The sequence below is a fragment of the Mytilus galloprovincialis genome, chromosome 1, assembly GCF_965363235.1.
Source record: "Mytilus galloprovincialis chromosome 1, xbMytGall1.hap1.1, whole genome shotgun sequence".
Lineage (NCBI taxonomy): Eukaryota > Metazoa > Mollusca > Bivalvia > Mytilida > Mytilidae > Mytilus > Mytilus galloprovincialis.
The window spans coordinates 123917187-123932740 of record NC_134838.1 but is presented as its reverse complement, the minus strand read 5'-3'; the positions used below and the strand labels follow the sequence as shown (position 1 = coordinate 123932740).

The following is a 15554-nucleotide window of genomic DNA, read 5'->3' as shown; positions in this document are numbered from 1 at the left end:
AATGATTTTGGGAGTTTTGGTCCCAACATTTTAGGAATTAGGGGCCAAAAAGGGCCCAAATAAGCATTTTCTTGGTTTTCGCACTATAACTTTAGTTTAAGTTAATAGAAATCTATGAAATTTTGACACAAGGTTTATGACCACAAAAGAAAGGTTGGGATTGATTTTGGGAGTTTTGGTTCCAACAGTTTAGGAATTAGGGGCCAAAAAAGGGCCCAAATAAGCATTATTCTAGGTTTTCGCACAATAACTTTAGTTTAAGTAAATAGAAATCAATGAAATTTAAACACAATGTTTATGACCACAAAAGGAAGGTTGGTATTGATTTTGGGAGTTTTGGTCCTAACAGTTTAGGAATAAGGGGCCCAAAGGGTCCAAAATTGAACTTTGTGTGATTTCATCAAAAATTGAATAATTGGGGTTCTTTGATATGCCGAATCTAACTATGTATGTAGATTCTTAACTTTTGGTCCCCTTTTCAAATTGGTCTACATTAAGGTCCAAAGGGTCCAAAATTAAACTTAGTTTGATTTTAACAAAAATTGAATCCTTGGGGTTCTTTGATATGCTGAATTTAAAAATGTACTTAGATTTTTAATTATTGGCCTAGTTTTCAAGTTGGTCCAAATGGGGGTCTAAAATTAAACTTTGTTTGATTTCATCAAAAATTGAATAAATGGGTTCTTTGATATGCAAAATCTAACTGTGTATGTAGATTCTTAATTTTTGGTCCAGTTTTCAAATTGGTCTACATTAAGGTCCAAAGGGTCCAAAATTAAACTAAGTTTGATTTTAACAAAAATTAAATTCTTGGGCTTATTTGATATGCTTTATCTAAATATGTACTTTGATTTTTGATTATGGGCCCAGTTTTCAAGTTGGTCCAAATCAGGATTCCATATGAAATATTGTGCAATAGCAAGAAATTTTCAATTGCACAGTATTGCACAATAGCAAGAAATATCTAATTGCACAATATTGTGCAGTAGCAATTAATTTTCAATTGGAGTTATCTTTCTTTGTATAGAATAGTAGTTGATAATATATGTTGGAAATTTGCCAGACATGACTATGATGTCATTTTCTATTTTTATTTGCCAATAACTTTATGTAAATGACTTCATTGGAAATTTGCCAATATAAAATGTTGCTGATGAAGCTTTTTTTCCTTATCTTATCTAAAATGTTTTTAGATAATGTATGTTGGACATTTGCCAGACATGACTATGATGTCATTTTCTATTTTTATTTGCCAATAACTTTATGTAAATAACTTCATTGGAAATTTGCCAATATAAAATGTTGCTGATGAAGGTTTTTTTATTGTTTTATACAATAAACAATGTATATTCACTTTTACTACCAACAAATCTTTACCATTCAGTGATAACAAGCACTTTATTTTACATTTTAATATTTTATGATGTATTTAAAAGAGTAGTTATTGTTGCAAACTCCATTAGATATTTGAATTGATATCAGTTTTGGAAAAAGGGAAACGGGGATGTGAAAAAAAAAGGGGGGGGGTTAAATTTTTCTCATTTCAGATTTCATAAATAAAAAGAAAATTTCTTCAAACATTTTTTTGAGAGGATTAATATTCAACAGCATATTGAATTGCTCAAAGGCAAAAAAAAACTTTTAAGTTCATTAGACCACATTCGTTCTGTGTCAGAAACCTATGCTGTGTCATGATCAACTATTTAATTTTAGATTTAAAAAGTTTGAAGAAGAAATCTTTAATTGATTTGTAAAATCTTGACATTTGTTTTGTGTAAAAAAAAACCATGTAATGTCAAAAATTTGATCACAATCCAAATTCAGAGCTGTATCACGCTTGAATGTTTTGTCCATACTTGCCCCAACTGTTCAGGGTTCGACCTCTGCGGTCGTATAAAGCTGCGCCCTGCGGAGCACCTGGTTAATTATTGGCCTAGTTTTCAAGTTGGTTCAAATGGGGGTCCAAAATTAAACTTTGTTTGATTTCATCAAAAATTGAATAAATGGGTTCTTTGATATGCCAAATCTAACTGTGTATGTAGATTCTTAATTTTTGGTCCAGTTTTCAAATTGGTCTACATTAAGGTCCAAAGGGTCCAAAATTAAACTAAGTTTGATTTTAACAAAAATTAAATTCTTGGGCTTATTTGATATGCTTTATCTAAATATGTACTTTGATTTTTAAAGCAATTGCTGTTATGCCGTCGCGTATGGCCATCTTTGTGACCCAGATCAGAGACTCCGCCCAGATCAAGCCATAGTATTTTGTTAAACAGGCTCCTGGTCAGTCATTCTTTAACACCTATGTATGTTTCCTAATGCAATACATAGCTTGAAACTTTAAAAAAAAGTTAGTGGATTTAAGAAGTTTCAGAATATGTTCTTGTAGATGTATTTTTGTATTTAAAGGGTCAACCGTTTGACTATCAAATAACATAGAAGTCCGAGTGAAAAAAAGTACATTTTTATAAATGCGATTCCGTTTTCCGCCGTTCGTACGATGTTTCAACAAAATATGGATTCATTTCAGTTGTTGATTTAGTATTGAAAATTTAACTGAATTATTTCCTAATAAATACGGTTTTTTATGTTTAATTTGTGTTTCTTTAAGAGGTCAGGTGCTCTTGTTCATTCATAAAATTATCGTTCATTCATACATTTATCGTAAAATCAAAATCACTACACAGGTTAATGCGTAGTGTCAAATTATTACCTGTAATCTAAAAATAGACAAACTTTATTTGCGCAAATAATTTAGCGGAACGAAACCCTTGTTGAAAACACATAACAATAAGTTCGTTTTCCTTTTCTGTCAAAACTCCGTAATATTTATCGATCACCTTACTAATGAAATGGACCCGTCCAAACGTAGTAGATGCCAAGTCGGTCCAGATGAAGAGATATTTACAATTTGGAATTTTCTAGTTTATTAATACATAGATTGAAAAAAGTACGTCTTTTTAAATATCATGATCAAAACTGGGTTTGCATAACAAATGTCAGATGAAACCATTATCCTCGTCTTTTCAGTGAACAAGTCTACTACGTTTGTTGACACTCGACGGTCCACCGTGTTAGCAATTTTATTTCACATGTTTTCGAAATATTGAAGATCATTTTTCGCAATGTTTCCTGAAAATTGATAAATATCAAAGCAACGTAGAGCTGTTTGTTCTTGTTCGTATAATAAAATTGAGAATGGAAATGGGGAATTTGTCAAAGAGACAACAACCCGACCATAGAAAAACATACAACAGCAGAATTAAGGTCACCAACAGGTCTTCAATGCAGCGAAAAATTCCCGCACCCGGAGGCGTCCTTCAGCTGGCCCCTATACAATATATATATACTAGTTCAGTGATAACAATTTAATGTCATGTTTGTCTGTGATGACCCCCCTTTTCGGGATTGCATGAGAATTGTAGTTATCTCGTACCCACATGCACTTGTTTCTATCCATAGGAAGGTCGACTATCCATATAAAACTATTTATTTGGATAATCGACCTTCCTATGGATAGAAACAAGTGCCTGTGCTCGTACCGCATCAGAAGGACACATATCAACTGAGCAATAATGTTTGGAACTTAGTTTTAAAAATGATGACAAAGTAACATTATGAAAATATTTTTATTAAGCTGAAATATACATTTATTCTTTACATGTTTATGTCTTGTAAGATATTTTATTTCTTTCCCGTTTTTTAACATTTGCGTCTGGAAAGTTGAAATGTTTTAACTTAATCATTTGTGTTAATGGTTAAATATAAATTAATAATGAAAATTGTTAAAATTAAATCAATAAAGGAAATTATTGCCAAGGAAGTTACAAACACTACCAGGGGATAATCCATGATGATTTCTTTTTGAGTTATATGTTTCAGCACATGTATATTTGACCCCAACTTTAGCCTGGTAAACGTGTTGTCTCCTTGTGAAATATAAAACATATTAAAAATGACTTTCTGCTAAAGTCTTTTATTTATATAAAGTTAAAACCTTCTTACTTTTAACTAGACAACACTCATGTCAGGTTTAATTCTTGTATATATGTGGATGAAAAATAAAAGTCCCCAAACATTAACATGGCAGCAATTGCTTTTACAGCCTTTAAGGCTTTGATTGATTATGGGCCCAGTTTTCAAGTTGGTCCAAATCAGGATTTCATATCAAGTATTGTGCAATAGCAAGAAATTTTCAATTGCACAGTATTGCACAATAGCAAGAAATATCTAATTGCACAATATTGTGCAATAGCAATTAATTTTCAATTGGAGTTATCTTTCTTTGTATAGAATAGTAGTTGATAATATATATTGGAAATTTGCCAGACATGACTATGATGTCATTTTCTATTTTTATTTGCCAATAACTTTATGTAAATAACTTCATTCGAAATTTGCCAATATAAAATGTTGCTGATGAAGCTTTTTTCCTTATCTTATCTAAAATGTTTTAAGATAATGTATGTTGGAAATTTGCCAGACTTGACTATGATGTCATTTTCTATTTTTATTTGCCAATAACTTTATGTAAATAACTTCATTGGAAATTTGCAAATATAAAATGTTGCTGATGAAGTTTTTTTTATTGTTTTATACAATAAACAATGTATATTCACTTTTACTACCAACCAATCTTTACCATTCAGTGATAACAAGCACTTTATTTTACATTTTAATATTTTATGATGTATTTAAAAGAGTAGTTATTGTTGCAAACTCCATTAGAAATTTGAATTGATATCAGTTTTGGAAAAAGGGAAACGGGGATGTGAAAAAAGGGGGGGGGGTTTAAATTTTTCTCATTTCAGATTTCATAAATAAAAAGAAAATTTCTTCAAACATTTTTTTGAGAGGATTAATATTCAACAGCATAGTGAATTGCTCAAAGGCAAAAAAGAACTTTTAAGTTCATTAGACCACATTCATTCTGTGTCAGAAACCTATGCTGTGTCAACTATTTAATTTTAGATTTAAATAAGTTTGAAGAAGAAATCTTTAATTGATTTGTAAAATCTTGACATTTGTTTTGTGTAAAAAAAACCCATGTAATGTCAAAAATTTGATCACAATCCAAATTCAGAGCTGTATCACGCTTGAATGTTTTGTCCATACTTGCCCCAACTGTTCAGGGTTCGACCTCTGCGGTCGTATAAAGCTGCGCCCTGCGGAGCACCTGGTTTTAATAATTTTTATAATAATTCAATCACTGCGGGCTGGGTGTTGCCAAAGTTTGAGACGAATGCAAAAAAAAATCCCGTTGACCGACTTCTGAGACCTGCTACTAATGATCCCGACAACAATGATAGTCGTGTCATATACCATTGTGTAGATAAATCAATTTAGATTTACGGCATATTAAGTTTAAGTAGGTTTGACAACCGAGAAATCGAAAAATAACGGGAATTCGGGACTGGGGGTCATTTTTCAAAAAATTTAGTTAAGTACCTTGTGTTATATTAAGGTATATAGGAAAAAAATTTTCTGAGACAAGTGCCTGTGAGGATTTTGCACCATTTGAAAAAAAAAAAAAAAAAACTGCTTTAGAGGAGCAAGTATTTAAAATTTTGCTTCCCCTTCAGAGAAATCAATGACAATTGGAACCAACTAAAATTAATGACAACACATTTATCAAAAACTGACCTCAACGAAGTGGTGGCATTTTATACATACACATATACACCACAACAAAGCCATTGGCAGTATATTGTACAGTGATGAATAATCTGTTATATTGTAGGTATGTTAGCCTTTACTCCAGACAAGAGGATGACTATTGAACAAGTACAGCTACATGAGTAAGTTTATCTTATAACATACTACCAGCATCTGCATCTGATATTTGAAAAACTTTATATCAATAAAAATTTCTACAATATTCATTAAAAAATATATATGATCCACAGATAAAAAGAAAAAAAACAATGAGCAAAACCCATGTCTCATATTTAGCTATAAAAGGCCCCGAAATCACAAATGTAAAACAATTCAAATAGAAAACTAAAGGCCTTATTAATGTCCAAAAAAAATATTGAAAAACAAATACGTAACACAGCAACAACCTATAACCAATGAATTGCAGGCTCCTCCTGCCTTGGGATAGGCAAATACAAACAGAATGTGGCAAATGTAAACATGGTTGCGGGATCTCTACCCTCCCTTAACCTGGGACAGTTCAACATAAGAACAACTAAAAAATCATTTGAAAAAGGCTTAACTCATCAAATAGATACAAAAAGAAATACGTATATTTAAACATGTATAACAAAAACACAGAGTGGACATGAATGGGTACTTGTTCATCCCAACAACAAAAAGACACTAAGTACAGATCTGAAAGTACTTGCAGTTACTGACAGCTAGTGCAAAGCCAATAAGAACTAATAAAAAAAATCATGCATTTAAGATTAAATTGTCAATCGGTACACATCCATTGGATTTAGTATAAAGATGCCATAATCAGTCAGAGAAAATAAGTTCCATCCATCCGGGGCAATATGCGCAATTGTTTCTCCATAAGCTGTAATGGTAACGTTTTCTTCTCTAGCTCAGCCCATATCATAACTTGTATATGTATGATGGCTTGTTTTCGAAGCTGAGACATTTTCATATACAGTAAACTCTCGTTGTCTCGAACTCGGTTGACTCGAAATTTCGGATGAGTCGAAGTTTTCACGTGGTCCCGAACTTTATTCCATACAAAAGTATGTGATTCGACTCCTGATGAGTCGAAATTGGATGAGTCGAAATTTCGGTTGAGTCGAACTAAATTTACGATCCCAAGGTTAACAAAAGCATTCAAAAATCATTTTTTATCTCGAACTAATACACATATGTCAAAACATGACCTCTGGGATTTAAATGGATTGAAGAGTTAATCTGACAATACACGTGTAATTAAATTTCCGGTCACTGACCACTGTAGTGATTTATGACATGCTATTTCCATGAGTGTTTTCCTAAGATTATCTTTTGTAGAATTTTTATAAATAATTAGTGATAAATTGTTAATGTTCATGAAAAAGTATTTTAATTGTTTACAAAACAATTAATTTGTGATTTACATTAATGAGCTTGGGTGTGTATAAAGTGAGGATTATGGCTTCCCTTGATGATCACCTAAAAACTACTCAAATGGCGTCTTTAATCTTATTATATGTTCTTTTGAAAACAAAGAGTGAGATAAAACAAAATGAATAGAAATCAAAATTTTCTTAAATCTCTTGTATCCGAGAATAAACAATTTTGTCAGCTATTAGCGACCTGAATTACGAAACTGTCGATTGGAAATTACTCTCTTGGAAACGCCATAGGATTTTTTTTTAATTGAAACAATTGAATAAGTAAAAATAACAGTCATTATAATAATAAAAGACTGTGACATACAAATACATCGATCTGATACTAGAATATCGATCCTCTTGTCATATTCACCCGGATTTATTTTAGCTTTACCAAGCTAAGCAAGAGTTGTGTCCCTTAGATTGTCGCACTTCCGGTGTTCGTTTGAGTCGAACTACGTGTATCTTGAAATATTTCTCTGGTCCGGCTGACTTCGACATAACGAGAGTCGACTGTATGTGGTTAAATTTTCGGGTACCAAGTGTGATTCATTTTTCCGTAAATTAGCATACCCCGAAAATCCTTTTGTGATGCGGCTCTTCATGGTAAAAAGTCCCTTTTTTCACACAACAATTTCTTTGAAAATTTAAGACTTTGAATACATATAATAACTCCCTAGTTGTTACACATTTATTCTAAGGTCCTATACTTTCCAGATCAACACCAATGGTTAAGCTAAGTCACTTGTTAAAAATTGAAACATGTCCAATATCACTACACAGAGATTTTTTGTTTACAAACAATTTTATGTTCCTCAATCGGAGGCCCATTAGGGATTTTGTCCCATCTGGTCTTGTAAACAATTCTTTCCTTTTTAGCTCACCTGGCTCAAAGGGCAAAGTGAGCTTTTCTCATCACTTGGCGTCCGTCGTCCATCGTCGTCAGTAGGGTCAGCGTAAACTTTTGACATTTTGAACTTCTTCTAGAGAAACACTGAATGGAATGAAACCAAACATGGCATGAATGTTCCTTATGAGGTGCTGATCAAGTGTTGTTACTTTGTAGCCGATCCATCATCCAAGATGGCCGCCACCGGGGGACTTAGTTTAACATAGGACCCTATGGGAAATGCATACAAATGACTTCTTCTAGAGAACCACTAAATGGAATGAAACCAAACATGGCATGAATGTTCCTTAAGAAGTGCTAACCAAGTGTTGTTACTTTGTAGCCAATCCATCATCCAAAATTGCCCCCAGGGGGGGGACTTAGTTTAACATAGGACCCTATGGAAAATGCATACAAATGAATTCTTTAAGAGAACCACTGAATGGAATGAAACCAAACATAATATGAATGTTCCTTATGAGGTGTTGACCAAGTTTTGTACCTTTGTAGCCAATCCATCATCCAAAATGGCCACCAGGGGGGACTTAGTTTAACATAGGACCCTATGGGAAATGCATACAAATGACTTCTTTTAGAGAACCACTGAATTGAATGAAACCAAACAGCATGAATGCTCCTTTCCTAATCAGGTGCTGGCCAAGTGTTGTTAATTTGTAGCCAAATTTTATCTTTTTTTATATGATTTCAAAAACCCAAGTAGAGTCAGGTGAGTGATACAGGCTCTTGAGAGCCTCTAGTTATAGGGATAGTTTAGACAATCATCATAATATGTCATTTTCATGTCTGTTTTATGTTATAGTTGGGTGAGGAAGCGACACCCAAGAAGTTTAGATTATGTGAAGTTTCCTCCTTCTAAGGAGGGTTTAGACAAACACCATAGTATGTCAGTTATGCAGTACTTAGATGATTTACATTGTCCAGAGGAGGATGAAGAATGTGATGATTATGAAGATGAATTTCATATACAGCAAAACAGTATGTATAACATTCAAAACATTATGTATAATATCCAAAACATTCAAAACAGTATGTTTAACATTCAAAACAATCAAAACAGTATGTATAACATTCAAATCATTCAAAACAGTATGTAAAACATCCAGACAGTATGTATAACATTCAAAACAGTTTGTATTACATTCATAACAGTATGCATAACATTCAAAAAAGTATGTATAACATCCAAAACATTATGTATAACATTCAAAACAGTTTGTTTAACATTCAAAAAAGTATGTAATACATTCAAAACAGTATGTATAGTATTACATTCAAAACAGTATGTACATCCAAGACAGTATGTATAACATTCAAAACAGTATGTATTACATTCAAAACAGTTTTTTTAGCATTCAAAACAGTTTTTTTAGCATTCAAAACAGTTTGTATGAAATTCAAAACAGTTTGTATGAAATTCAAAACAGTATGTATAACATCCAAAACAGTATGTTTAACATTCAAAACAGTAAGTATAACATTCAAAACAGTTTGTTTAACATTCAAAACAGTTTGTGTTACATTCAAAACAGTATGTATAACATTCAAAACAGTATGTATAACATCCAAAACAGTATGTACAACATTCAAAACAGTATGTACAACATTCAAAACAGTATGTATTACATTCAAAACAGTTTGTTTAACATTCAAAACAGTTTGTATTACATTCTAAACAGCATGTATAACATCCAAAACAGTATGTATAACATTCAAAACATTTATTTTACTTACAAAACAATCTATGTATAACATTCAAAACAGGTTGTATTACATTTAAAACAGTTTGTATAACATTTCAAACAGTATGTATAACATTCAAAACAGTTTGTATTACATTCAAAACAGTATGTAAAACATTCAAAACAGTTTGTATTACATTCAAAACAGTATGTAAAACATTCAAAACAGTATGTATTACATTCAAAACAGTATGCCTAACATTCAAAACAGTATGTACAACATTCCAAATAGTAAATGTCCTTATTACACAGGGATGGGCACTATTGTTGTCAATTTTAATCAATTGGTAATCCATTATATGAAGAATTTACGGAGCGGGCATTAAGTTTTTCCCTTGTCTGTCTGTTTGTAATCTGTACGTCCCAAAGTTGTTTTCCGTTCTCTAACTTCAGTTTGCCTCAACCAAATATTATAAAACTTATACACAATGGTTATTGCCGTAAAACACAGATCAAGATTGAATTTTGGTAGGGTCACTTTAACTGTTCTAAAGTAGTGCCCCTTTATGAAACTTATACACAATGCTTATTACTACAAAATACAGATCAATTTCGAATTTAAGGTTCGTCGCTGTAACCGTTCTATAGTTATGCCCCTTTACAAATGAAAAAAATTGCTGAATTTTTCATTCCCCTTCTCTAACTTTAGTTTGCCTCAACCAAATGCTATGAAACTTATACACAATGCTAATAACTTCAAAATACAGATCAAGTTTGAATTTTAAGGGCTTCACTTGTCAGTATGATCACTCTTGTTTGCAACTTAGTTGTAATAATTATTTGATTGATAATTGCTTGCTTTATGTCATTGCAACTAAAAGTAACAAATGATTTGTACATTAAGAATCCCTTGATCTAAAGAATAGTTCTCTCTAGCAAATTCTTATCTGTTTGTTTTGTATTGTAGATGGCAAAAAGCCACAAAATGATGTTGATGATACGCCCATTCCAGATCCAAAACACAAGAAACGGAAGACAAAAGGTGGACTTCTTAGTTCGTGTAAACAATCATAGTATTCCAATTAATGTCATGTGTATGTTGTGAGTGTGTGAGTAAGTCATGTGATTATTGTATGGTGTATGAGATGTGAGATTTTATGTTGATGGGAACCAAGTACAGTAAAATCTGTTTATCTTAACCTCTTTACTTATAAAATTTGATACAGAAGGAAGGAGGAATTATTGTGTTTTGATAAAATGAATAGGTAATTTATAAAAAAGAACCACCGCCTATGGTGACATAAGAGGAGCTAAAACAGTGTATTAATAATTGTAAATTTGAGAGACATTGATTTGATTTCATAATGGATTTGCTGGAAAGAGCTCTAATCCATTGTTGGCAAGCTGGGCATACAAACAATGTTGTGTTTCCAATAACATGACTAACACCCCTATTTTATCGTTGCTGAACGTAAAACTAAAACTTAAATTTTTATAGATTGATCTTGACTGTTTAGAGGTTAAAATAGATTGCAAAATTCTGTCTGTTACATCTTTCCAGAATTTTATCTGGAAACACGTACTTTTGGTATTTCACTTGTTTTAAGGTGGTATCCAACACCTAAACTAAAATTAATTTGGCTCGTTTAATTTTCATAAAATTTTGAAAAAGTATTTACTTTGACCCTTTGACAAAAATATAAAAAATTCAAAGTATTTGAACCAACCAATTTATCAGAAAAATTACACTGGTTATATAGCAGTTTGAAAAACACTAATTTTGATCATTGAGAAGCTTAATATTCCCTTAACAACACAACATAATCAAAACGTTTAGCTGATTTTACAGAGTTATCTCCCTGTAGTGTTAGGTACCACCTTAATGGGCCTGTGTGAGATATATCCATCACTAAACATTGGTTTTCCTTCTGTTTGTTATCTGTTTTCTTTTTTCAATATTTATATCCCTTGTAACAAAAACAATATAGTTAAATTCAGATTAACTTCATATGTGTCAGTCTCTAAATTATTTTTTCAAAAGTATGAAATCTCTGTGTGATCAGCGGTGTTATATTGGACATAGTGTAAGCTATTGGGTTTTTTTTTCGCAGGTAATAAGAGTTTATTTTTATTCCAGCTTGCCTTTTACCAAAAAAAAGAGACTTTGGGAAATCTACTTTCATTCAAAGGACTCTGTTCTGCTCCATTTTCAGCCTTACTAGCTAGTTTTTACCTGCATTTTGTATATCTCCGTGCCATCCTAGGCATAGATAACCCCTGACCTATTTTATGTTACTCATAAGGTTTTCGTTTTGTTTACATTAATATATAACTAGTAAAAAATTGAGAGAGAAATGTCACATTTTCCCATATAAATGGAAATACTGACAATTTACTTATGATGATGATGTGGAAAAGACATAAAATATGCTATTTTGAAATTATAACAGTCATTCCTTCACCATTTCTACAGAGCCTTTATTTGCTATATACATGAAACAGATTTAATTTGTATTGTGTTTGCATTAAATGAAATAATACTTGTTGATACAAATGTAAGTAAGACTGTTCTTTCAAGGTGCTAACATGGTATATGTCAAACATCACATGTGTCATTGTAATAGTACGCATTTGTCATACACGACATGTTTATAGTTCCAAATGATATTGTAGTTTCAGTTTAAACTCTTGTTATATAAAACTCAAGGGACCATTTGTTGAATTAGTGCTACATATTTTTAGATTATCTTTGATCATCTCAACGAGATTGATTTTCTCGTTTGAGCCGGTTTGGGGAAAGTGAGAAAAGCAATTGAATTGAGATGACCTATGATAACCTGTTTATCACTATTTTACCTATGATGACTTTTACAATTTCATTGTCAATTATTTGATTGCATACCTGCCAACTTTTCAAAATGCCCATGGGGGTTTTGCATGCAAGATGGCTGTCATAGTCCTAAAAAACCTTAAAGGGGGCCTTAAAATACATTTTAATGTTGTTTTTTGGCTTCTTCATACTTTTATAAGCCTAAAGTCATTGTAAAATTAATTGTTTTGTTTATAATTGTGGACAAAATTGCTCTTTCAAAATTTCAATTTGGGAGCCTCCATGGGGGAAATCCCCCGCAAATAGTGACAGTTGGCAGGTATGTGATTGACAACGCCAAGTGCTCCCTTAGTTTCTATAGATAATTTTTCATATCACTCCACTGTGCTGAGAAAGGAAATTATCAGCCAGTAAGATCAAAGGGAAATTTAGTAAAATAGCGATAAACATTATTTTCCTCATATTGTATAGTATATCGTATAATTTGAAATAGTTTAATGAGAACTTAGTATTAAGGTACAATCATGTTATGTATCTCTACATTACACATTTCCTCAAAGTATGTTTATCAGAATGACATGTCAAGTATATATAAAAGATTTTAAACAGATGCCTCATTGCATTATTCAAAATAGTTCCTTGTTTCAAACGTAACTGCTTATTGCATGAATGTAAAAGTAACATTTTATTACCATTTAATTGACAATATGTATGAAAAGATCATTGAATATATATAAGCTGGTTGATTCACAAGATTCATTGAATTTATAAGATGGTGGTTCACAAGTTTCATTGAATTTATAAGATGGTGGTTCACAAGTTTCATTGAATTTATAAGATGGTGGTTCACAAGTATATATGAAGATCACCAATCACTGATATATTAGGAACTTTATCTAATTATAAAGGGGTGTTGGCTCTCTGAGGTTTTATTTAAACTCGACTTATGAATGGGTTCTGCTTTTTTTTCTTATTTTCCAAGATTTGGATAAAAGCCCAAGATGTAAATTATCATGGTATAATATATTTCAATGATTAAATTCATCTCTATTAAAAACCTCTCTCCAATTTTTAAGCATTTTAAAAAACATTGCAGCAAACCAGTGAAACCTCAAAGAAAATGTGAGTAAATTGCATTTAGTTGTTAAAAAATTTCATTGACTTGTTCAAAAAATGTTTTTTGCCATTGTCTATTCTTCCCTATGTTAACTTTGTTGAAAGTCTGTGGATAGGTTTAATCTCAAGAAACTCCATGTGCTGTATCAATGATATTTTTATTCTGTATCTTCATCATAAAGTTGTCCCTCATAAAAATACTGTAGATCATTATGACATATATTTTATACTTGAATGACTCTTGTGTTTTGTATTGCTTGTACTTATTGTGGTATATCAGTGATGCTTAACTTCTACTATTTTGTAATATAACACATTTGTAACATTTTAAGTAAATATGATCTTCATTTTATGCTCTGGTGACAAAAATTTTGCATTTAATATTTCATCGGGCAAATTGTTGTATATTTTTGCATGACAATTTCCATCCGGCAAAATGTGGTATTATTTCAAAATGATAAGTCTTCTGTTGGATTTTTCTTATGCTCCTTCTATCAGGATCAATAATTTATCACAGAAAATTCAACATGTATTTTTTCAGTAGACTTTCCATAGATAGGAATGAGCATTCAAAAATTTATAGCTTTGTTTTAGTTCAGCAGTCATTATTTTCTTACTGTCATTAAAACTAAATAATATTATTACTACCAACAGTTATTCTTTTTGTATATTTTGTCTTCATCAAATATCACAATTAATCAGAATAAAGTCATTTATTATTAATACATTGAGTTTCAGGAGGAAAAGTTAGAGCAAGTATTTACTTTATAAGTTTGATCAAATATGTATTCATAAATTCAGAACCAACTTATTCTAGAAAATGATCAGAAAAAAGTCAGTAAAAGGTTAAACAATATAAGTGAAAGCTCATCAGTAAAAATATATATATAACAATTAGAATTTTGGGCTTAATTTATAAATATTTGTTGTTTTATTTCCAATACTAGTTCACTGAGGTTGTTTCAGTTTACTAAATAACAATATCAAGCATAAGTTTAGTACATACATAATCCAGTATTAAATGTACAGAGGATATTGAATAAAAGTCTTCTACATCGTAGATCATTGTAAAAAGTTCATGTTTTATAATATGTAACTTTGTATGCTTCAAAATAAGTACCCTGCATTTGTCTGTCAACAATATATAGCTTAAGTTCTAAGGAACTTCTTGTTGTGTCAGTATTAACATTTGTGTTATGCATAAATATAAAAAATGTATAAAACATTTTAACTATCCGGTTTATTTTCCATTTACAAGTCATGTATTCAGTAAAAATACATAATTTGTTCATCACTCATTAATTCTTATTCAATTATTAAGAAATTATTTGCTGAGGGCATTGATTCAGATAATAAAGTTTTCACTGTATAATAAGATATTTCAGATTTTACTGTATTCAATATTCCAGTATGCACTGATTGTTGTTGGTACAGGTGAAATGAGTCCTGTATTATTTTGTTAGATTAAATATTGTTATTTTGCCTCTATATTATTTTAATAAATTCTATTCATTTTATGAAAAAGAAATGAGTTACTTATTAGTGTTAGCCCTTTCCTTGATATTCATGCCACCATTTTAAGGTTTAGATTTTTGAAGGTCATATGTAAAAGGGAGTCTTGGTATTGAAGTGAAGAGTATCTACTGTAGTTTTAAACAAACCAAATGATCAGAAAATGTTGTTAAAGAAAAATAAACCAATATTCCAAATATGAATACTATGAAGCATAGTATGTAACCTTTTTGAGGGTAGGTTGCTTACATGTTCAGTAACTGATATTTCATGCATATTTTAGACAATGTTTTATAGTTGCTTGAATGTTGTTAATTTTTCATGCTGTGAAACACACCGGTATGTGTTATTTATTCTGAGGTACCGCATGATGTTTACAGCTATAGTTGTCTTTTTCTGAAGTATAATGTTCTAGTTATTAGATATGACATAATTATGCAGATCAT

At 31.2% G+C, this 15554-nt stretch overlaps 1 protein-coding gene across 1 annotated transcript in view; it reads left to right on the top strand.

Annotated features, from left to right (window-relative positions):
- Window positions 1-15124, top strand: part of LOC143056870 (serine/threonine-protein kinase stk11-like) — a 28723-nt gene extending 13599 nt beyond the window's left edge. The window contains exons 7-9 of the mRNA XM_076230047.1: window positions 5741-5798; window positions 8771-8946; window positions 10618-15124. Of these exons, the coding sequence (XP_076086162.1) occupies window positions 5741-5798; window positions 8771-8946; window positions 10618-10724 (341 nt within the window). The 3' untranslated portion in view covers window positions 10725-15124. The remainder of the gene's footprint in view (window positions 1-5740; window positions 5799-8770; window positions 8947-10617) is intronic.
- Window positions 15125-15554: the final 430 nt, after the last annotated feature.